The sequence below is a fragment of the Schistocerca cancellata genome, chromosome 4 (genome assembly GCF_023864275.1).
Source record: "Schistocerca cancellata isolate TAMUIC-IGC-003103 chromosome 4, iqSchCanc2.1, whole genome shotgun sequence".
Lineage (NCBI taxonomy): Eukaryota > Metazoa > Arthropoda > Insecta > Orthoptera > Acrididae > Schistocerca > Schistocerca cancellata.
Genome location: NC_064629.1, coordinates 201,592,004 through 201,618,370, shown reverse-complemented (window position 1 = coordinate 201,618,370; position 26,367 = coordinate 201,592,004). Strand labels below are relative to the sequence as shown.

Sequence of the window (26,367 nt, the reverse complement as noted above, 5' to 3'; positions counted from 1 at the left end):
CTTCCTAGATTGTGTGAAAGTAAAATGGTATCTTTTAAAAAATATGATAATGCTGTACAAGGGCCTCACAGTTTATTAGTGTCACAAGCCATGTATGATCTTAAACTACACCTGCATGCAACAACGTCAAAAACAAGGCTAATGTATGATGATTTTGACAACAGGTACTGCTACTGAAGAGTGAAACTAAATGGAACGCAAATTTGACAATTAAAATATGAACAAAAAGTAATATTACACCATAGAAGTTGAGTTTGTAAAATCTGAAATACTGACATAGAAGAAAAGAGTGGAAAAAGTGGAAATATTGCACTAGTCACGTAAGTACTCACAACGGCAATAGGAAGAAATGAGTTTTTGAAAATAAATTGCTGCAAAGCTTGCAGAATACACAAATGTAGCTCAAAATTTACTACAAAGTGGGCTACATATAATACTTGAAATGGCCCAAAAATACTCAAAACCTACCTTCCATCATATAAATACACAACAACATTAGCAGGGATGACTGAATGAGGAGACTTGTAAAAATTTCTAAGAAGCACAAATGTAATTTGCAGTTGATAAAATAGTACCTTTCTTGTGCATAACTCACAAATGTTGGAAAATTCACAGTAAATAATGATACACAAAAGTCTTGGTATGATCAGTGATATGTTTTGGGAATGCAACACAAACTGTAAAACATTACAGTATAGAATTTCCACACACACAGGGTGTAAACATTTACAGTTTACAATATACCTAAGGGGTGTAAGGGAAGTCGACACAAACATTTCTATATAACACGCTTGTGGCCCAGCAAGCCAGGAACTCAAATTGCCTTCAAAAGCCACCTAAACTACACTATACATGCACCACACAACCTTTTCAACATTCTCTTGTCATCTTATGCCACCACCTTAGTTGTGCACCAACAAACTGTAAAATTGATGTTTGTGTAAATGTTACCTCACAATTTTGTGGATTCTAACAGCATAAAATTAACAGCTACATCCTTTTGTTTCTTCTAAATTTAGATCACATTGGAAACATAATTAGTTTTTGCATAAGTTGTTAAAAAGTCATTTTCCTTCTTTACCCTCACAAATCATTCATTTCAGCATCCCCTACATCACAGTAGCAGATTGTAAACAGTTATAGTTTACATCCTGTATACATAAACCCTGTGAAGTGTATGGGTTTTTTATCTGAATTTATGACACCTTTTACATCAGCATGCCAAAGATGAAACCTGTAATGTCAGTTTGTCCCACTCAGAATAGCAAAAACAATGGAGCACCAACAAAGCACTTCTTTCCCTTGAGGTGGCTAGCAACGCAATAAGAGAAATAAAACAAGGAATGTTGCGATTTTTTAATTAATTGTACATTCTACACCAATCATATATGTCTTTGATCTTTTAAACTCTTAATTTAATGATATGTTTTGGTCTCTTCAAAATGACAATACTTTCTCTCATGGACCAGAAGTGTTGCTAATTTCCCATGGTGTATTGATCTCATATTAGTATCCAACACTACCATTAGAGTCAAAGAAATTTAAGACATATGTGTAAAATGGCCTAGCAAGACAAAAAGTACTATGTAATTTTAAAGGTACAGTACTAAAATAAATATGGAAAAAACATACCAGTGGTGTACTGATATTTCACAAGAAAATTAAACAGACCTTTGGAGAAAAGAGATCCACTTGTATGAATATAAAGAGCTCAGATGGAAACCCAGTTCTAAGCAAAGAAGGGAAAGCAGAAAGATGGAAGGAGTATATATAGAGGGTCTATACAAGGGTGATAATCTTGAGGACAATATTATAGAAATGGAAGAGAATGTAGATGAAGATGAAATAGGAGATATTATATTGCGTGAAGAATTTGACAGAGCACTGAAAGACCTGAGTTGAAACAAGGCCCCAGGAGTAGACAACATTCCATTAGAACTACTGACAGCCTTGGGAGAGCCAGGCCTAACAAAACTCTGCCATCTAGTGAGCAGAATGTATGAGACAGGCGAAATACCCTCAGACTTCAAGAAGAATATAATAATTCCAATCCCAAAGAAAGCAGGTATTGACAGATGTGAAAATTACCGAACTATCAGTTTAATAAGCCATGGCTGCAAAATACTAACATGAATTCTTTACAGACGAATGGAAAAACTGGTAGAAGCCAACCTCGGGGAAGATCAGTTTGGATTCCGTACAAATGTTGGAACACGTGAGGCAATACTGACCCTACGACTTAGGTCAGAAAATAGATTAAGGAAAGGCAAACCTACATTTCCAGCATTTGTAGACTTAGAGAAAGCTTTTGGCAATGTTGACTGGAATACTCTCTTTCAAATTCTGAAGGTGGCAGGGGTAAAATACAGGACGCGAAAGGCTATTTACAATTTGTACCGAAACCAGATGGCAGTTATAAGAGTCAAGGGGCATGAAAGGGAAGCAGTGGTTGGAAAGGGAGTGAGACAGGGTTGTAGCCTAACCCTGATGTTATTCAATCTGTATATTGAGCAAGCAGTAAAGGAAACAAAAGAAAAATTCGGAGTTGGAATTAAAATCCATGGAGAAGAAATAAAAACTCTGAGGTTTGCCGATGTCACTGTAATTCTGTCAGAGACAGCAAAGGACCTGGAAGAGCAGCTGAATGGAATGGACCCTGTCTTGAAAGGAGGATATAAGATGAACATCAACAAAAGCAAAACGAGAATAATGGAATGTAGTCGAATTAAATCGGGTGATGCTGTGGGAATTAGATTAGGAAATGATACACTTAAAGTAGTAAATGAGTTTTGCTATTTGGGGGGCAAAATAACTGATGATGGTTGAAGTAGAGAGAATATAAAATGTAGACTGGCAATGGCAAGGAGAGCACTCCTGAAGGAGAGAAATTTTTTAACATCGAGTATAGATTTAAGTGTCAGGAAGTCATTTCTGAAAGTATTTGTATGGAGTATGGAGTATGGAGTATGGAGTATGGAAGTGAAACATGGATGATAAATAGTTTAGACAAGAAGAGAATAGAAGCTTTCTAAATGTGGTGCTACAGAATGATGCTGAAGTTTAGATGGGTAGATCACATAACTAATGAGGAGGTATTGAACAGAATTGGGGAGAAGAGGAGTTTGTGGCACAACTTGACTAGAAGAAGGGATCGGTTGGTAGGGCATATTCTGAGGCATCAAGGGATCACCAATTTAGTATTGGAAGGCAGTGTGGAGGGTAAAAATCATAGAGGGAGACCAAGAGAGGAATACACTAAACAGATTCAGAAGCATGTAAGTTGCAGTAGGTACTGGGAGATGAAGAATCTTGCACAGGATAGAGTAGCATGGAGAGCTGCATCAAACCAGTCTCTGGACTGAAGTTCACAACAACAACAACACCATTTAGAAGCTCAACAAGAATAGAAAGGAAATAGGAAGTGGCTGAGGAAATAGAGCTATTATCAGAATAGGACTATGATTTAAAAATATTATCAATGATAATAATTATTGTTACGAAATAAAAAAAATAATCACATCACTGTTTATCTCTGGGGTGGGATTGTTGTTAGAGAAATGCAGTCATCAAGTTATTCTATGCTAAATGTCAGTTTCAGTCTATGGTTCATCGATTTCAATCATTTAGTTGTGAAACTGAAATTTTGACTGACTTGTGGATTTTGCTTTTCTGAAGGGATGTATATTACAATTGTTCATGATGCTTTTGCATAGAATAGTTACATAATATAGAGTATCATACTGTCCTTTGAAATATATGTACAAATATGTGTCCATGATAACTATTGCTGAGTCTAAACCTTTGATTCCCAAATCCCTTACAGAAACAAGTTATGATGTGACAACTGTCCTGTAATTTATTGCTGGTAAGGTAAGCAACAGAACCAGATAGAAATTCTGAAGTGAGAATCTGTCAAACAACGTGCCCTGAGATTTGTATACGCAATGAATTCTGCCATATGTGTTCCCTCTCACACTTATGATGGGCAGACATTAGTAACATCACAGTGTAGTATAAACTACATTCGCATAATCATTTTATGTGTACTCTCAGTCACTTTTTTACATTTCTTACTGACATAATCACTATTAGAAGATTAGACCACCTTATAGTTCATGTGCATTTCACTCAGCAATGTAGAAATGATCGAGTCTCATACCTCCTTCTTCCTTAAACAAACTGATTACATATTTTATCCTATTAAGTTATAATGAATATTAAGTTAATTGCTGTTGATGAATGCATTTTCTGTGAGAAACAATTTTCTAAAATGTAATTTGCTTCCGTTATGTGTGTTATAGACATGCTGGCCTAAATTTTTCATAAATGGCAATTATATTTCCCTTTATACTACACTATTGCTTGCTGAAAATTCAAAATACAGAGAAGGAATTCTTGAAATTGGACTTCTATTCCATATAGCACGTTCATAACATGATGGAAATTGCATATATCTGAAAATAATGTCAAATGTGGAATTACATGCAAGTACTTATTAATTTCTTCTATACATGCTGAAGATGCAATATATACAAAACAAAAATTATAAAAAACTATGCAATTTTTTCAATCCATGTATAGCTCAAGTTTTGAGAGAATGTTACAGATAAAGGTCTTCAAAGACAGAAAAAAAGTGTATAATTGTAATCATATTAGCTGCTAATTATCTGAATTTTGTGCCAGATAACTACATTTTTTGGTAGCAATAAACTGTTTTACCCTCTCTTTTTATTTTAGATTGTGAAGGTAGTTCACAAATGATAATATGTAGTTTGAAATTAACTCAGTATCCATAAGAGCTCACACTCAAAGGAGATGCCCTGACAGCGGTTGAAAGTAAAATGTGAATGAAGAATTTTTTGAAAAAATGAAACTTTGCCAAATAAGCAGTACTGAAATACAAGAATGTTACTGATCCACATCTTTACAAAAATTACTTTCTGTTAAACTCAAGATAAAACACTGGAAAAATTGTATTACTGCTCAATAGAAGGAGGACATTTGTACATATCTGACAATCACCCTTCTCATTTCTCAGTTCTCATAATCCTTCAGAGTACAATGAAGAGCATTCAAAGTGTCAGCTGTGTAATTTTATTGTGATACTGCACCTAATACACTAATGAAGCAATCTGAGTTCTACATTCAGAGCTAAGCTACAACTGAAAAGTTACCTGAGAAGAAGAAGGGTTTGTGGCAGTGGCTTCAGTGGGCCCCCTGTCCACATCATCCCACTGGAAGCTGTCACTCTGGGGAAGAGTGTCAGGGGTTGGGGGCAGGACGGAAATTAATGGCACCTCTGTCGGTGAGAACGGGTCGGTGACAACAGAGGAGCCAAGTCCAACAGTGGCATTTAGTGCGGACATGCCCATTAGCATGAGAGGACCCCAGTTGTCAGCACAGTCTGTGTCATCCTCGAGTGTGCTGATATCTGGGGGTGACTGTCGGCTGTTGCCAAGGCACGTCTTGTGGCACTGGCGACATACAGACACGGTCTGTTCTTGCCCACCAGATCGCACTGTTACCTGTAATTTATTTATTTTTTACATAACTTGGACGAAATTATATAAATTTAAAAGTCTAAGAACAGTGAAACGACACTTTCAGGTGTCAATAACCTGAAGCTTCTGTTTTCTTCTTTTTTCCACAGAAATTTCAAAACAAATACTATGTTTTCCATTATGCTGTCATTTTCAGGAATAATACTGTTTCTGGGGAAATACCTATAGACAAATGTTATTTCTGCTGGGGATTCATCTTTGTGTGAGGCATTAAATAATGTGGCATTGTTTCACCCATGTAGATGGTAGAGACAGTAGCTGATAATTACTTAAATAATTTAACTGAAACAGAACTGGTGCATATACAGTAAGTAAAACTTTAATAAGTAAAGCTCTGTAATCACTCATTACCATTAGGCAATGGTTCATAATTTGTGAAATATGAAAACAGTTTCTAAACATGTAAATAATGTTCTTTCCTGGGTAATAAGGTTATAGCACTGATGGGTGAATAAATTTCTGGTGTTTCTTTCAGAATGAAGGGTAGTTGCGAAAATCATGGATCTAGATGCTATGAACAAGAAGGTACATACTTTTTCAATAAATATGGCAAGGCTATAGCAAGTCATTCATCTCTGTTGATAAGAAATAAAACTGTGAAATCAGTTTTTCTCATTTCTCAACGTAGCTCTGTATTATCATTGAAGAGTTAAGGTGCAAATTATCTTCTCTTAAATAATCATTTTAGTCATAGTACCTAAGGAACTTTGGTAAATGGCGATGAAAACTAGTCTTTAAAGAAGCCAAGTCACATATTTATTCATTCCTGGTAACCGGTTTCAGTTAAACCATCTTCATACAAAATTTGATTAGATGGCAGCACTGAAAACATTGATTAAGTAGTAACCATTACTAGGCATCAGTCAGCTATGCAAAACAAACAGGGAGTTGTTTATTTATGTGCAGCAAAATCCTCATCTTATTGTCCCAATGCATGTTCTGGTAACTGATCCTGTAAAGATTTATGCATGTGGAACTGCCTAGAAACTTTGATAACCTTAAAATAGTCAATATATAGTTTCTTCTACAGACGTTTCTGTACACTTGTCAACTAAATATCATGATTTTGAATCACTACTTTACATTCAGAATCTGATGTCAAGTAAACAGTTATCTTTTTTTACATTGATTTCAAAACTGAAAAACAGAGGTTGAGTGGAAGCAGATAATTATTACTGATGTGGATCCATCAAGTATACACAAATAGACAAAATAAGTGAAGCACCCAGAAGACATGGCCAGATGTCAATGTAACTTCATACACATACACACAAAAAGAGGATTTCACGATGGCAGATCAAATATAAATGGGATTTTATTTTTTATTTAAATTCATTCATTGAAAAACTCAAGGCAATTATAATTTATTTTTCCACATAGTCTCCTGCTTTGGAAATGCATTTGTCCCAGTGTATGGGCAGCATTTTGATGCCCTCATCATAAAGAGAACTGGGTCATGTCACCAGCCAGTTGCACACGAAGTCTTCCATACTCTTGTCATCTTCAAATCATCACCCTACTAAAGCTTCTTTAAGTGGTCTGAATAAATGGAAATCATAGGGCGATACATCCGGGCTGTAAGGAGGATGATCAAGTGTAGTCCAGTGCATTTCCTGTAGCTTGGAGACAGACGCATATTGTTGTCGAGGAAGATGACTTGTTGAATCGATTGGTCTCATCTTTTGCGGCGATATGCAACTCTCGCCTTGTTCAGCAGTTAGCAGTAGTAAGCAGCATTGATTGTGCATCACTCATGCGAAAAAACAATCAGCAAAATGCCTCACTGATCAAAAAGAAAAAAAAAAAAAAGAAAAAAAAATGGTTGAAATAAACTTGCCAGCTGACAGTCGAGTCTTGGCTTTCACTAGTGCTGCCTCCCTTTTCCTCCGCCAAGCCTTACTGGCTTGTTAGGATTCTGGAGTGTAGTGGTGAACCCATATTTTGTCGCAGCTGATGATCTGACTCAAAATGCATCGCCTTCTTCCGCAAACCTTGTTGTGAGCCTCTGACAGACCTCCAAACGTCTCAACTTCAAATTTTTGGTCAAATGTTAAGGGACCCTTCTGGAACACACTTTGTGGAACTGTAGGTTGATATGATTATTACTTGACAGCTCCCATAACTGATTCTGACTTTTTGTGCAATTTCTGATATTATCGCCTGTCGATCGTTGTCAGTAATGTCTTTAACCACACAAATGCTTTTATCTGTACTACTAGTCTGAGGATGGCAATCGTGTTGCTGATTTTCCACACATCCTTGTCCTTCCTTGAACTGCTTATGCCAGGCAAACACAAACGTCCTTGATAATGTTTTATCACTGAATTGTGCAGTCAATCTTTGGCAAATTTCCGCCGCTGTAACTCCTTTGCGAGGAAGAAATTTGATAATTATGCATTGCTCAATGGAGGGGTGTACCTGCTGCTCAGACATCATGAACATTACTGATGAAATGGCAGGAAATATCTAACAGCATGCTCACCTCAATTCTACCAGTCCTGCCTAAGCATAGCAGAAGTGCAGGGCCAGCCCTACAAACTGTTGATGTTCAGAAACAAAAATTCCGTTTATATTTGATCCCCCCTCGTAGAGTTGCTATTCTCTTTGACAGGTAGAATGACCATCAGAGTGTATTACTTTAGCATTATTGCCAAGCTTGGTATGCATGTAGGAGTGATCACTGTGAAGGACATGGAGATGCTGCATGTTCATGTGAGAAACTGTTATCAGCGTTTGACAGAGTTTGAAAGAGGCCTCATTGAAGGTTTCCATATGGCTGGCTGGTTGAATCATGCAATATTCAGATTTTTGGGGCATTTGGATATGACAGTGGCCTGATGTTGGACAGCATGAGAATGTGAGAGCAGGTATACTCCTCATCTAGGTTCTGGCTCACCATTTCTCACTGCATTTTGTACTAAGTAATTTGTAACCCCTTCACATCTGTGCCTGCCATCTGAGAACAAGTACTGAACTCCCTTCAACTTTCTGTGTCATCCCACATCATTCAGGGCCTATCACCAGCCAGGTGAGGAAATTACTTGTGCATGTGTAGGCTGCTGTTAACTCCACAACACAAATGGCTGTATTTGGAGTAGTGCCATGACTGGGAAGTATGCACTGCTGATGAACGGAATCACATTGTGTTCAGTGATGAATCACAGCTCTGCACTACACTGAATATCCATTCTTGGTGAATATTATGGTGACCAGGGAAGAGATCTCATTCTTCCAATGTTTTGGAGAGGCACAGTGTTGTTACTCCTGGTGTCACAGTGTGGGGAACCAACAGGCATAGCCTCAGGTCATGGCTGGTAGTGACTGGTGGTACTCTGAGAGCACAACAGTATGTCACAGACATCTAGTGTCTTCATGTGTTACCTACCTTGCATCAGTATTGTGATGCCATTTTTAAAGAGGACAATGTTCATCCACACGTGACATGTATGAACTTTCTGCATGATGCTGAGGTACTCCTGTGGTCAGTAAGAACCCTAGATCTGTCACCAATGGAACATGTGTGGGGCCAGCTTGGACATCAACTCTGTCCCAGTCCCAGTATCTAGGATATTAAGAACCAATCACACCAGTTGTAGGCCAGCTTGCCTCAGGAGAGGATACAATGGCTTTATGACTCCCTTGCCCACCAAATCAATGCATGCATCCAGGCCAGAGGTGGTGCAACATCATACTGTTAAGTGGGCTCAGACTGCCAATTTCTTTGTAAATATGATTTCATTTTGTAATCACTGAAATAATACCACATATGTGTGTTCATATGTTTTTATGGGAAGTATGCTTCTTGAAAGTCTCTTTGGCATGCAGCCAGATTGATCGATTGTTTCAGAACAAATTTTCATTGGCATAACATGCCATGATCATCAGGTTACTCCTGCTGACTGACGCCCTGGACCAGTTGGTGTGATATATATACTGCCTGTCTCCCCCCTCCTCTGATCCTGTGCATGGCTTGAAGGTTCATCCTGGGTGCAAGCAGAGTGGGCACAATGAAATGCATCTATGAAACAGTCTTAAAAATTCAACCAACTAGCATCAAAACATCCAAAACAAGAGACTAGATAAACCACAATGAATCTTAGAGGGGAGAACATCAATGAGACTGTGTTGTCTGTCCTCGAGAAAGGCTTAAACTTTACCCCAACACTGGCAGCACTACCTCTTGCAGAAATAATCAGTGGAGCGGAATAAGCTGCCGCCACTCTACCACTCGATATGGCTGAGGAGATACAGTGGGAAATGTACCGTACTTTCACCGGGTCCACATCACTGGGACATAACACCTCCAGATGGGAAAGAGCATTGCTGTGTTTTCTGCATGCCAATCCAAACATTGTTATCTCCCCCCCCCCCCCCCCCCCCCCGGATAAGGGGAACATAAGCATCTTATTCACAGTCACAGAATAGAAAGAGAACATGTACAAACTGATAGACAACACAGCTTACAAGGTGATGATGATGGCTCCAACAAGCCTGATGCAGTACAAGATGGTTGAACATTTCCAAAGTACTTTTACAGAATGGAGAGTGAAAAAATTTCTGTCATATGCCGCCCCACCACCTAGACTCTATGGGCTTCCAAAGCTACACAAAGAGGGCACACCTCTGAAACAAGTAGCGAGTACAATAAGAGCACTAATGTACCAGCTTGCCAAACACTTGATGTTACTTTTGAGTCTTTTGGTTGGCAAATGTGAGCACAAAATCAAGAATGTGATTTACTTCATGCAATGTTTATGGAAGCTCAGATTGGTCACCTCAGATCTCATGGTCAGTTTCAACATTTTGTCACTTTTCACCGGAGTCCCACTCAAGGAGTCACTGGAATTTATGGAAAAGAAATTTGCACCCTTATTCACTATGGATGACTTTGAGGGCAAGGCACTGGACTCAGCACCATTAAAACTGACAGTCTTTCACAGATATGTTGACAATACATTCATCATCTGGGCTCACAGGAAAGATGAGCTTTGAGATTCAAGTTTACTTGCAACACTTGAACTGTATCCACAGCCAAATTCAGTTCACCACAGTGGTGGAGCAAAATAGCCAGCTGCCATTGTTGGATGTTCTGATATGGAGAAAACTGGATGTAACATTGGGACACAGTGTCTACCAGAAGAAAATCCGCATGGACCAGTACCTTCACATCTCCAGCTGTTATCACCCATCACAAAGGGAAGGAGTGCTAAACATGGTGGTCCACAGAACATGTGTGATTTCCAACAAAGGAAGCCTAAAACTGGAGCTGGACCACCTCAGGGATGCATTCCAGAAAACAGCTGTGATGACTGCCAAATTTGATGCATCTTCAAACAGAAGACTACACCACCCAATGAAGACAGACGAAAAAGATAGCTTTCATTCCATACACACGCAATGTATCTGGAAAAAAATGGTAGAATTTTGTGACAACAAAATATCAAATGTGTGTCTGGCCACCAGAAATGGCCAAATCCTTTTTAGTGACACTAAAGGATGACCTCAGACTCTGGAAATCTGGAATGTATTACATACTATGCGAGTGCAGAAACAAATCATTTGCACAATTGAAGAAAGGTGCATGGAACAAAAATGACACACCAACCTCCAGCAAGCCGCAAAATCAGCAATTGCTGAACATTGCCTTGAAACCAATCACAATGAAATATAAACATACAAAAATTCTGCACAATACATGTCACTATTGAGACTGAAATCCAACTTCATGAGAACCTAATCAACAAGGATAATGGATACTATTTTAGTTAAGCATGGGCTCCAGTGCTAAAAATTCTCCAAATGCAGCAGAAATGGAACACCAAGCACAGCGTAGGTGGAGTGCAGATAAAGGACGACCACTGGAACACAAGAGTGGGAGCTATCCCCACCATTGTGGCCAGCATATTGCATAGTCCATACATAGGTTCAGAGGATGGTGGAGACAACTGGTATACAGGGTGGTCCATTGATCATTACCGGGCCAAATATCTCATGGAATAAGCATCAAACAAAAAAACTACAAAGAACAAAACTTGTGAGGCTTGAAGGGGGAAACCAGATGGCACTATGGTTGGCCCGCTAGATGGCACTGCCATAGGTCAAACGGATATCAACTGCGTTTTTTAAAATAGGAACCCCCATTTTTTACTACATATTCGTGTAGTACATAAAAAAATATGAATGTTTTAGTTAGACCACTTTTTTCGCTTTGCAATAGATGGTGCTGTAATAGTCACAAACATACGTCTCACAATTTTAGATGAACAGTTGGTAACAGGTAGGTTTTTTAAATTAAAATACAGAATGTAGGTACGTTTGAACATTTTATTTCAGTTGTTCCAATGTTATACATGTACCTTTGTGAACTTATCATTTCTGAGAACACATGCTGTTACAGCGGGATTTCCTGTAAATACCACATTAATGCAATAAATGCTCAAAATTATGTCCATCAACCTCAATGTATTTGGCAATATGTGTAAAGACATTCCTTTCAACAGCGAGTACTTCGCCTTCCATAATCTTTGCACATGCATTGACAATGTGCTGACGCATGTTGTCAGGCATTGTTGGTGGATCACGATAGCAAATATCCTTCAACTTTCCCCACAGAAGGAAATCCGGAGACGTCAGATCTGGTGAACGTGCAGGCCATGGTATGGTGCTTCGATGACCAATCCACCTGTCATGAAATATGCTATTCAGTACCGCTTCAACCGCACGCACGCTATGTGCTGGACATCCATCATGTTGGAAGTACATTGCCATTCTGTCATGCAGTGAAACATCTTGTAGTAACATCGGTAGAACATTACGTAGGAAATCAGCATACATTGCACCATTTAGATTGCCATCGATAAAATGGGGGCCAATTATCCTTCCTCCCATAACGCCGCACCATACATGAACCCACAAAGGTCGCTGATGTTCCACTTGTTGCATTATGCCAGTTCATTTTGCCGCTGTTGGTGAATGACGCTTTGTCGCTAAATAGAACACATGCAAAAAATCTATCATCATCCCGTAATTTCTCTTGTGCCCAGTGGCAGAACTGTACACAATGTTCAAAGTCATCGCCATGCAATTCCTGGTACATAGAAATATGGTACAGCAGCTAAAACACCTACTTGGGCATCATCATTTGTTGCAGGTCGTGGTTGACGTTTCACATGTGGCTGAACACTTCCTGTTTCCTTAAATAATGTAACTATCTGGTGAACGATCCGGACACTTGGATGATGTCGTCCAGGATACCGAGCAGCATACATAGCACACACCCGTTGGGCATTTTGATCACAATAGCCATACATCAACACGATATCGACCTTTTCCGCAATTGGTAAACGGTCCATTTTAACATGGGTAATGTATCAAGAAGCTAATACCGTCCGCACTGGCAGAATGTTATATGATACTATGTACTTATATGTTTGTGACTATTACAGTGCCTTCTATCACAAAGTGCAAAAAGTGGTCCAACTAAAACATTCATATTTCTTTACATACTGCACGAATATGTAATTAAAAATGGGGGTTCCTATTTAAAAAAAACACAGTTGATATCCGTTTGACCTATGGCAGCGCCATCTAGCGGGCCAACCATAGCACCATCTGGTATCCCCCTTCAAGCTAGATGTGTTTTGTTCTTTGTAGTTTTTTTGTTTGATGCTTATTTCGTGAGATATTTGGCCCGGTCACTATCAATGGACCACCCTGTATATATCACTTCCATGGGTCCAGTATGTCAGTCAGCAGGAGTAACCTTATGATGATGGCACATTATGCCATCGAAAACTCATTCTACAATCAGTCTGGTTGCATGCTCAAAAGAATTTCAAATAATATCACATAGACTCTCAACCCTTTAAGTTTCACTTCATTTCCTCATCCCTTTCTTGGTACTTCACTTTTTTGTCAGGCAGTGTATACAAGCTTGTAAGAGTGTTGTAGAGGAGTCTGCACTGAAAAATGATTGTTAAGATAAAAAGTCAGATACATTACACCATTTCTGAGCTATTTAGCATTAGAGTTAGCCAATGAGGTTGTTGTGCACGCAAATTCAAGCATTTTCACTTGCTAAAATACCGACATCTGTGGGTCCATGAATTACCACTATCTGAAATGTTCATAACGAGTTAAAATATGCCTTTTTTGGAAGTGATAAATTTAAGACAAGTGAACAAAAGCTATGTGTGTTCTGTTTGAGGAAACCAAATGAAGAACACATTTGTCGACACCACCTCTGGAAGGCTGCTTGATTCGGTGTGTGATGATCTGACTGGTTAAGTTCAATGCCAAACAACTAAGAAACAGCACAACATATTGAATTTTTTTATTAACAATTATTTCTCAGAAAACCTACTCTGCAACACCATTACATGCTTTTCAGACTGTTTATGACAACCCTGTATATGACATGATTGGTATGGTACTAGAAAATATTGAAGAAAGCTATATTAAATTAAGAACTGCAACAGATATTCCATAAGATATGAAGGACAATTTGAAAGCTTTTATCAGCCCAGAGGACAGGTTATTTCTTTTTGCATGGGGAGGAGCTGTGAAGAAAGCAAAACCTCAGGAAAAAAAAATGCACTAAACTTTCTTTGAGAATCATGATCGACATAATCATAAAACAAAATGGAGTGGAAGAGAAAAAGAGAGAGAGAATTAGAAATTGCATGGTGTAATGATGTTGAGGGAGACAGGAGGAGGCTGTATTTCTTAAAGATATGAAGTGAAGAAGCTTTGTAGATTCACACAATAAGTGATTACTGTATCTCACAAAAGTAAGGTGTGACATCTTAAGTTCAGATGTAATGTAAAAAAAAAAAAAAAAAAAAGGCAGTGATCAATACATCTCACAGAAGAATTATGGTTCACATGTAATGTAACAGAAAGCAAAAAAGTAAGCCAATCATACACATAAATATTAGTTTAGACATCACAGTAGTCTAGAATGTATGATACAGTTGAAAGAAGATGTCTTTTGCTATCTGACAATTAGAGCACCCTGTAAATTTTGTAGGTTAAAGTGGAAGCCAAACCACAGCACAGTTAGCAAATTTTCATAAAAATAAGTATGCTAGTGGTGAAATTCATCACAGAAACCTTGGTTCAATCATTGATTAAATGCTAACCTCTAGATTAACAATATGGAATTTAAGTATGTAAGTAACTGCTGTACAAAAAAAGAGAGACAGTTAGATAATGTCAGAATTGCAACAACTACTTTTGTTCAATAAAAGGTAAATCAGTGTTGTCTGTATTTGTGATTTGTTTCTTGAGATTCATCCAGAAAGATGTGCCTACTTAATGTGGATAATCCATATCATCTAACACAGTGACAGTCCTTTGGCATTTGGATGTGGGATCTGGCACCTGAGCAAATACTGTCCTTTGGACGTAACATTTTTCAATGTATAATAACACCCCCTTCCTTGCACCGCCAAATCACTTGTTTCTCGTCAGATTTCCTCATATCCCTGCATGCTTCTACATCTTCTCCCTGATATTCCCTTCTATTTCTCCTCCCAATGTTTGTGCCATCATGTTTCCTTTCATTCTTTGCACATCTCTGCTTTCTATACTGTAATCTGTCCTTCTTTCATTAGATCATCTTATCCACTTCAGCAGCCTCATCATAACATTATATACAAACAGTATTGCTATTGTTCCTCTTCCACATTTATTACTTATTTACTTATTTATTTATTTTACTGTCCTTCCACAATTCTAGGCTTGTTGCATTCAGTCTGTTGCTATCATTACCTGGGCACTAGGGTAATTGTTATTATTACCATTACTATTATTGTTACTAGTCTTCTAATCACATCTCTGTTTTTCATGTTAAGAGCTTTAATCGAAAGAAAACCATAAAAATCACCAGAATCATCATCATCATTGTTAATGGGATATGTTTAGAAAATATTTCAACATTTCAATGAAAAGGTCAGGACATTTATGATAAATTCGATGCCAAATGAACAATAGGTTAAACACTATAAACATTTCTCATATAAATCTGCATTGAACTGAAAGAAGTAACTGATAAATATAAATGATCAAATGATTCTATCATCCATGACATTAACACAAGGAAAAAAAAAAAAAAGTTGCTGTCGAAGAAACATTAATGCAGAATTTTGGAAATATTCTCACATACAGTTCACACTTTCACTATTATATTTTGTATACATGCTATTGAAACAGAGAGGCATCCAACAGGATGAATGTTAGAAAAGGCTATGCTTGAGTTCAAAATAGGAAACATGAGAATTTCAAACAAATATGACAGAAGGACATAAGTTACATGCTAAAATAATTACAACATGAATCAGGAAAATTGTGGATTCTCTCCTACATGAATACCAAAATGTACCCTGTAAAGATCACATCCAGTTCCAAAGTAATAACTGAGAAGTTTTTAGAATGTAACCTAGAAATGGACATTACATTCATTAACTACACAAAAGCATTTGAGAGGATGAAAAGACAGAAGGTATTGAAAATAGTATTTAGGAAAGATTTTACAGAATAGATCACATAAATAACATAAAGTTTCTACAAATGCATGCATCACAATACTGATAGACAACACATTTTCAGTGTTAAGTAAGAGTGTGAAAGTAAATTAACATGATAAAAAAAGATAGTGTTACTTGCCAACACTGGCCCGCCTTATACCTTTATGATGTAGTTTGAATATGGAAAGTGGAAGTATATATTGGACTGCAGTTATGTCAGGGAAAACAGTCAACAGATTTTCATTTGCTGATGACTAGGTAATATTAAAAACTCCAGAATTTGGTCTATGGAAATTCAACATCTACATCAGCATCCATGCATCCATAGTCCACAAACCACTGTGAAATGCATGGCAGAGGACACTTCCCACGGCACCTAGGTCTTCTTCCCATTCCATTCACATATGGAGCCTGGAAAGAATGACTGTTTAAATGCATATGAGTGCACAGTAATTAATTTAATCTTGTCATCACAATACGTGTGGGAGAAATACACTATGTGATCAAAAGTACCCGAACACCCACAGAAACATATGTTTTCCATATTAGGTGCATTGTGCTGCCACCTACTGCTAGGTACTCCGTATCAGCGACCTCAGTGGTCATTAGACATTGTGAGAGAGCAGAATGTGACACTCCGCGGAACTCACAAACTTTGAACATTGTCAGGTGATGGGGTGTCACTTGTGTCATACCTCCATATGCAAGATTGCCACACTACTACACATCCCTAGGTCCACTGTTTCCAATGTGATAGTGAAGCAGAAACATGAAGGGACACAAAAGCATACAGGCCGACCTCGTCTGTTGACTGACAGAGACTGCCGACAGTTGAAGAGGGTCATAATGTATAACAGGCAGACATCTAGCCAGACCATCACACAGGAATTCCAAACTGCATCAGGATTCACTGCAAGTACTATAACAATAAGGCAGGAGGTGAGAAAACTTGGATTTCATGGTCAAGCAGCTGCTCATAGCCACACATCATGCTGGTAAATACCAACAACACCTCACTTGGTGTAAGGAGCCTAAACATTGGACAATTGAACAGTGGAAAAACATTGTGTGGAGTGACGAATCACAGTACACAATTTGGCAATCTGATGGCAGGGTGTGGGTATGGCAAATGGCTGGTGAACATCATCTGTCTGTGTGTGTAGTGCCGACAGTAAAATTCGGAGGCGGTGGTATTATGGTGTGGTCACGTTTTTCATGGAATGGGCTTGCACCCCTTGTTGTTTTGCATGGCACTATCACACCACAGGCCTACATTGATGTTTTAAGCACCTTCTTGCTTCCCACTGTTGAAGAGCAATTCAGTGGTGGCAATTGCATCTTTCAACATGATCGAGCACCTGTTCATAATGCACGGCGTGTAGTAGAGTTGTTACACAACAATAACAACCCCGTAATGCACTGGCCTGCAGTGTTCTGACCTGAATCCTATAGAACACCTTTGGGATGTTTTGGAATGCCAAGTTTGTGCCAGGCCTCACTGAGCGATATCTATACCTCTCCTCAGTGCAACACTCTGTGACGAATGGGCTGCCATTCCCCAAGAAACCTTCCAGCAACTGATTGAACAAATGCCTGCAAGAGTGGAAGCTGTCATCAAGGCTTAAGGTGGGCCAACAACATATTGAATTCCCGCATTACCAAGGAGGGCTCCACAAACTAGTAAGTCATTTTCACCCAGTTGTCCGGATACTTTTGATCACATAGTGTATGTAGGGAGCTGTTGTAAATTCCTATAATCATCATTTAACACTAGTTCTTGAAACTTTGTATGTAGGCTTTCTCAAGATAGTTTTCATCCATCTTCATGTGTCTACCAGTTCAGTTTCTTCAGAATCTCTGTGACACTCTTGCATGGCTCAAACAAACATGAGACTACATGTGCAGCCCTTTTCTGCATACTCTCTGTATGTCTATCTTATTAGAGATGGTTGCACGATTTGGCTGTTCTATAAAGGATGTCAAATTGAACATCTTTCAGCCATCAAAATTCCAACCTTATTTTATTTTGCAACCAGTTTCAGCGTTATATATGCCATCTTCAGGCCACTGACTGATGGTAGGAAGAATTTACCTCAGTTGTTGTCTAAACAGGGGCCAGCAATACTGGTATTAGTAGATACTTGCTACAGTGATTGCTTCAACTATCACTGACAGTTGGCAGGTGATAGCTGAAGTGATCACTGTAGCAAGTATCTCCACTGCAGGGCTGTAACACACTTCCCTGGGGCAGACCCAAAGGTATTTATAGATCTGTCAATGAATCTCCATCCAGATAACAGGCTGTGTCCTCAGTATCAAGAAATACTCACTAATTTCATTTGCTACCACGTACGATATTACTTTCGATAATAAACATAGATTTGCTACTGAGTCAAAAGCTTTTCAGAAACTGAGAAATAGTGCATCTACCTGAGTGCCTCAGTTCATGGCTTTTGGGATTTCGTGTGCAAAATGTATGAGTTAGATCTCAAATGACTGACATTTTTAGTTTCCATGCTGACTGGCATAGAGGTGATCATTCTGTTAGTGAACTTCACAGAACAAAATACCTAAAGGATGTTAGTAATTGTAAGTCTTATGAAACAATACACACACACACACACACACACACACACACACACACACAGAGTCAGACCAAATACCTGTATCAAGGTGGCATTATAATAGACTACAGACTTTAAATATCTTGGGTGTGGTATCACATATCAAAATTGTTAAGACATTAAAGTAGCATAATTTTTAGGACTGAAACGAGTGTCACATTATGCAGGACACTTGAGGGGCAAAGTAGAAAAGAGGTTGGTTAACTACTCTTGCATAGCAATGAGACATGGGTAAAAAAATGAAGTAACAAAAAAAAACAATCTAACCCTTGAAGCTGATGATTATAATAATTGTTTCCTCCCTCTTGCTTATTAGTGTATTTTGCTTTAGCCTGATGTTGATTCAGTACTTACTGACTCTAAATCTGCGTCCTATGACCTCATTTCACTTCTCCACAGTGTGTACAAAGGAATATGATTCATGTATTGTAAATGTAACGATGTCTGCTACTATCCCACTGACTTAAATCTTCTTGTCATTTATACCGCCACAAGAACAAAATCAGTTTTAAAAAAGTCAAGATTATCCAGAACCATTCTTGTGTTTCCATCAGTAGCATGATATTTTAGTTACTTTCTTGAAAATTCTCTCACTTTGATGGTTTCCACTTCAAGGAGGGAGATAAGTTATAGAGGTTTTACGTCAGAGGTACTTACAGGTTAGTTACTCCGATGTTCCATGGATCATTTACATGATAAATCATAATGGTGTGGAATGAGTCATTTTACAGTCAAACCACAAATTACTGCTGACTATTTTTTTAAACACAGATGTGTGTTACTAATTCCTACCCACCATGTTGTATGCATCACTATAATATAGGGTCTTCTATGGAATACAAGGATCTGTCAAGGAGAAACTTTTTCAGTTTGTTATCAAATTTTGTTGCAGCATTGTATACCCCTTGTTATGCTGGAGACAACCTTAATGTGGAGTAATAAATGTCATAATTATGCACATCATTGTACCTTTTGAATTTCAGTGGATTATTTACAACAGACTTTATGAAGGATTAAATATATTGTGAATCAGTAATCAAAATGCCTACCTCATTAAACATGTGTCTACGATATGACTGTGGGTGAGCACCACACATTATTCTTACAGTACATTTTTGAGCAATGGAGACTTTCTTTCTTAAAGGTGAGTTACCACAGAAAATTATTCCATATGACATTACTGAATGAAAATATACAAAATATGTCAAATTGTTGACTTCTGTCTCCTCAAGATTTGCAGTGATTCTAAGTGTGAATGTGGCCAACAGTAAGTTGTTTCAGCAGTTCCTAAAGAAATTTCCATCAATGTGGACATCAGACAATTTGTAGTTTTCACCCTATTTATTAATTCTTCACCATGTTTTGCACTTATCATTGCTGTAGTACCTCTAGGTGTGCAGAATTGAATGTGTTGTGTCATTTTCAAATAAGAGAGTGAGCCCATTTACAAGAAAACTAGTAAATGATACATTTAATTTACTGTTTCTTCTGTTATGGTGTATATGCTTGGATTAATTACAATACTAGTGTCATCCAAACAAAAAACACTAATTCTGCTTGTCATATTATGTATTATATGAAAAATCATTTACATGTGTGAGGAACAACACTGGACATAAGATTGAGCCTTGGGGAACCCCATATGTCAGTTCCCCACATTCAGAAGAATTTCCCCCTGACTGCTTTAGTTGAATTAATAAGTACAACTTCCTACATTCTTTTGGCTGGATATGACATTATCCATTGGCTGGCTATACCACTGCAAAAAACCACAATTTATCTAGGAGAATATTGTCATTCACAGAGTCAAATGCCTTAGATCAGTTGCAGAAAATACCAACCAGTTATATTTCATTATTTAATGCATGTAAAATTTGGTGAGTGACTATTTAATTGGCATTCTAAGTTAAACAACTTTTCTGAAATCTAAATCATGATTCACTGTGGATATTATTGTTGTTCAGGTGGGATACTATTCTAGAATACACCTTTTCAAAAATTTTGGAAAGTGATGTCAGTAGTGAAACAGTTCAGTAGTTACTGACATTTCTCCTATCACCTTTCTTATAGAAGGGTTTAAATATTTCAATCCCTCTGGAGAAATGCTCTCAATTGGTGATGCCTTACATATTTGAGACAATATAGGGATTATTATGTATGAACAAATCTTTATCAGTCTGTTAGAAACACCATCAAATCCAAATGAGCTTTTATTTTTGAGAGAATATATAATTCTCTTAATTTGAGAAGGAGAAGTTGGTGATACATTCATATGACCCAATTTTTATTATGAGATTTGCTTTTTAAACATATTGCTGTGACTTTTTTCTTAAACTGTCTGCCTCTGTAGCTGAGTGGTCAGTCTGTCTGACTGCCACGCGGTAGGCCTGGATTTGATTCCCAGCCGGTACAGAGATTTTCTCCACTCAGGGTTTGGATGTTGTGTTGTCCTAATCATAATTTCATCATTATTGACAAGCCCAATGTGGCAACACCTGAAACAACTTGTAACTCAGCAGCCAAACTACTCCAGGAGGGGTCTCCTGGCCATCAGTTCCATTTCATCAATATTTAAGAAATATTTTTCAATATATCTTCTATTTCTGACTTTGTGACTGGTCATTTACAGCCCTTCCATTTAACTCAATAATGATGTTATCCCGTTCTGTGACCTGCTGCCCTGCCTCTCATTTCACTACATTTTTCATCTTCATCCACACACACACTGTGCAAGTCACTATGTGATGCATGGCAGAGAGAATCACATACCTTTACTAGTCAATTCCTTTCCTGCCCCACTCCAAAATAGAGTGAGGGGAAAATGACTGAATAAGAGTGTCTATATGAAGCCTAATTTCTTAAAAATGGTTCAAATGGCTCTGAGCACTACGCGACTTAACTTCTGAGGTCATCAGTTGCCTAGAACTTAGAACTAATTAAACCTAACTAACCTAAGGACATCACACACATCCATGCCTGAGGCAGGATTCGAACCTGCGACCGTAGTGGTCGCTCAGTTCCAGACTGTAGCGCCTAGAACCGCAAGGCCACTACGGCCGGCCCTAATTTCTTACATTTTATTTTCATGGCCCTAATGTGAAATGTACGTTGGCAGAAATAGAATCATTCTTCAGTCAGTCTCAAGTCACAGTTCTCTAAATTTCTGCAATAATGTGTCATGAAAAGAGTATTGTCTTTCATCTACGGATTCCCATTTGAGTTCACAAAGCACCTCCATAATACTTGCATGCTTATTGAAACTACTGGTAACAGATCTAGTAGCACACCTCTCAGATGCATCTGTGTGTTCCTTTAATCTGACCTGGTGGGGATCCCAAACACTTGAACAATACTGAAGAATGGGATGCATTAGCATTCTATACGCCGTCTTCTTTATGGATGAGCTACACTTTGCCAGAACTCTCCCAATAAAATGAAGTCATGCATTTGCCCACGTGTTGTGCTCATTCCATTTCTATTACTCTGCAGCATTACACCTATGTATTTAATTGATGTAACTGTGTCAAGGAAGATTGTTTATTTCTATTCATCTGCATTAACTTACATTTGTCTACATTTAGAGTAAACTGCCATGCATCAAACCAACCAGAAATTCCCATTAACTCAACTTGTATACTCTTACAGCCACTCAATGACAACACCTTCCCATATACCACAATGTCATCAGCAAATATCCATATTACTGATTTCTGACATAATTTGTATGTTTCTTAAATTCTTTATAACTTTTATTAGTAATTTTGGGTAGTAGTTGTGATTTTCAACTACTACAGGATCATCACTTGTTCTTGCCAACACTGAGTGAGGTGGCACAGTGGTACACTGGACTCACATTCAGGAGGACAATGGTTCAAATCTGCATCAGGCCATCCTGATTTAGGTTTTCCGTGATTTCCCTAAATCACTCCAGGCAAACGCCGGGATGGTTCCTTTGACAGAGCACGGCCGACTTCCTTCCCCATCCTTTCCTAATCTGATGGGACCAATGACCTTGCTGTCTCGTCCCCTCCCTCCAAATCAACCAATTAATCAATCAATGTTCTAGTCAACAGATAAATTTCCTTTTCTTTTCACATGATACATTAATCACTCTAGTGAGCTATGGTTTTTACATGGCTTTTTAATGTCATTTCTGATTGGCCTATCCAGAAAGTTATTTTCAAACAATGATATGAATTTATCATAGGATATAATAAATTTTTTGTCAGAATTTGGCTCACTATAAGTTTCATCCGCCATCATCTCTCATAAACATCCTTAAAAACATTTGTCATGGAGTCATTAATAATTCAAACTGATTTCCAATGAGAAGTATTTATACTGTTGGACACTACTTATTTATCCTAATAGTTATTTTCTTGCTTTGAGAGGGTGCTGATAACCTTGTCATTGAGCGCCCATAAGCCCCAAACACACGCACTCTTGCTTTGAGCTTCATCAAAGAAAATACTGTCATTAAGGGTCGTACAGTCTTTTATTTTTAGAAAATCTACACCAAAATCTCCAGAGGCTTGTTGCTGCTGTCTGACAGATAGCATAGTAAGGACTCTATATTCCTCATAAACAGTTCACAATTTTCCAGTGGGGATCTATTTACAGTTACAATTAAAAGAGGGCAGCTTTTCAATATTAACTCAAAAGGGCAGACTTTTATGTGCTAATCACTACAAAACCTACTTTTTTCAATGTTTTTTGAACTTGTGCCTTTTCTAAATACATGTAACATCTGCTCCTTCAAATGTTAAAATGTGTGTAAATTCCTAAGGGAACAAACTGCTGATGTCATCAGTCCCTAGACTCACACACTTGTTAAACTAACTTATACTAAGAACAACACACACATACCCATGTCCGAGGGAGGAGTCGAACCTCCAGCGGGAGGGACTGCGCAATCCGTGATGTGGCACCTCAAACCTGCAGCCACTCTGCAAAGCCATCTCCTCTGTTTCCCATATTAGTTCTACGTGAATAAGATGCTAGAGTGTAATCTTTTATACTTAACTCTTCTAACCCTGTGGTCATTTGGTGCCAACATAGGCACAGGATGTATACCTTTTCAGAGCTTTCTGAAACATATATGAATCTCTTCCACTTGATTTTTCAATATTCTAATACTCTGATGAAATAAACTACCTACTGCACATCCTTGACCAACAGGAGTCGTTGGCCTTCAAGGCCTTTCTTAAGGGGCCAAAGGCGTGTAACTACACGAGATCAGGATAACAGGGCAGTTACTGAGTGGGGTAGTGCAGTGGTTAGTGCACTAGACTCTTATTCGGGACGATGACGGTTCAAATCCGCGTCTGGTCATCCTGACTTAGGTTTCCTGTGATTTCCCTCAGCAAATGCCAGGATGATCCCTTCAAAAGGACAGTGTCGCTTTCCTTCTCCATGCGTCCCCATTCCTAGCTTGTGCTCCATCTCTAATGATCTGTTTGTCGATGTGAGGTTGAATACTAATCTCCTCGCCTTCCTCCTCCTACAAGACTGCTGTTCGAGTGACTCCCACTTGTGTTGGAATAACTTCTGCATATAACATTTGCGATACGGGGACATGCACTATCTTGAAACAGCAGCACACTTTGGATCACCATTCCACAACAGTGATTTTCGAGAGACGTGCTGTTCCATGCACATTCATAATTCTCCTTGGATGTCTACTGGCGTTTGTTCTTCGGCAGCCAAGAAACGAATAGCAGCATGTTGGTCCTTTATGGATGCATTTGGTGCTGCAAGCACATCGTAAAGACATGTATGCCACACGAATCCCTTGCCTACATGTCACTGGTTGTATACCCACACTGGATTCATTTTGGAAAATTTTTGATCACCCCTTATAATATACAGGGTGGCACACGAAATGTGTTACCAATTGTTTCTTTCACAATTTACGACGCACATTAGATACCTTGCTAGGATCTCTACAGCAGTACCAGCAGAGCTTGAAAAAACAAATGAGTTACGAGATGACGAGTAATTCACGATACTGCCGCTAGGAGACAAGTAAGCAGCAATGGCTGACAATGGAAGACTGACGACACAGCAACGATCGGCAATTGTGTTACTTTTTCATGAAACGAAAAGCCTTATTGTGACTCAGAGGCGTTTTCGACAACAGTTTAACGCACGATGGGTCCCTTGCAAGAAGACCATCCACAGGTTGTACGATAAATTTGTACTGGAAGGAACAGTATTGGAAGCGAAGCGACCTCGGCCTAAGACTGTTTGTTCACCGGAGAATATTGAAGCGGTACGAGTTGCTGTACAGAGAAGTCCCGGGAAATCGTGTAGAAAGGCAGCAGTGCAACTGGGAATATCCAGACGCTCCGTTCAACGCATTCTTAAAAGTGACTTCCATATGTACCCATACAAGATGACCTGTGCACAGAAGCTCACTGAAGAACACAAGCAGCAGAGACTACTGTTTGCTCAGTGGGCGGAGGATAGGGAAGAAACTCTCAACAACGTTTGGCTTTCAGACGAGGCGCATTTTCATTTAGACGGTGTAATTAACAAACAAAATGTAGGCTTTTGGGCCACTGAAAACCCAGAAGTGCTTCATGAACGACAATATTATGCTCCGAGGATTACAGCGTGGGCAGCAATTTCCAGTCAGGGACTTATTGGACCCTTTTTCTTTGAAGAAACTGTGAACAGCGAGCGTTATTTGAGCATGCTTCGCAACAGCTTCATTCCACAGCTTCTTTCTACTGCCTTGCCCTTCAACACGCAGTGGTTCATGCAAGATGGAGCAAGGCCACATACTGCAAACACTATGTTGGAGTTTTTACACGAGCATTTCGACATGCGGATCATTTCACTCAGGTTTCCAGGTCTCTTCAATGACGGACAAAATTGGCCCCCCAATAGTTCAGACCTCAATCTATGTGACTTTTTTCTTTGGGGGTACCTAAAGGAAAAAATTTTCCCGAAAGGTCCATTTGATTTAATGGAGCTCAGAAGACTTATTCTTCAAGCTTGCAGTGTAATTACGGAAGACATGTGCCGTAGGGCAATCACTAACTTCAGCGTTCGTTTGAAGGACGTTAGGAAACGAAATGGTGGACATATTGAGCATGTGCTGAGTTAGAACAAATCTACATGGACGGCTCTTCATTGTAGTATATGTTCCTTTCAGATTGTATTGACAATAAAGTTTATATTCAAAAACAAAATGGTAACACATTTCGTGCGCCACCCTGTAGATCAGTACTATATCTATCCCAGATTGTACAAGGATTTTTGGGAGAGTTTTATATTTGTTTCTGGTTGAACTGGGATAAATGACTGTAGTGCTCATAGAGAATAATGATGGTGCTGACACTGGCAAATATAGATAGAAGTTTCGCATATAAGCAGTCCATTTCTCGTTTCTGTCTGTATTTCGTTGCCACAAAAAGTGATTCAGTACGGTATGATACAGGATTAATCATGATGCTTCAATATGAGTTACAGTCAAAATTATGAATTTTACTACTTAGTATGAACATAGGGGAACTCTGCCAATTATCGCATCCCAGCCTAATATCGCACCATTGTAAATAACACAAAATAGGTGCTACCACCTGGCGGGATTAGGTTGTAATAGCAACCCATCAGTACTGTGTCACTTTGGTTAGATGTGCAGCAGCGTTG

At 38.6% G+C, this 26,367-nt stretch overlaps 1 protein-coding gene across 1 annotated transcript in view; it reads right to left on the bottom strand.

The window, feature by feature from the left end:
* LOC126183531 (uncharacterized) overlaps nucleotides 1-26,367 on the bottom strand; it is a 1,031,760-nt gene that overhangs the window by 191,653 nt on the left and 813,740 nt on the right. Inside the window, exon 17 of the mRNA XM_049925600.1 lies at nucleotides 5,175-5,525. Within this exon, the coding sequence (XP_049781557.1) occupies nucleotides 5,175-5,525 (351 nt within the window). The remainder of the gene's footprint in view (nucleotides 1-5,174; nucleotides 5,526-26,367) is intronic.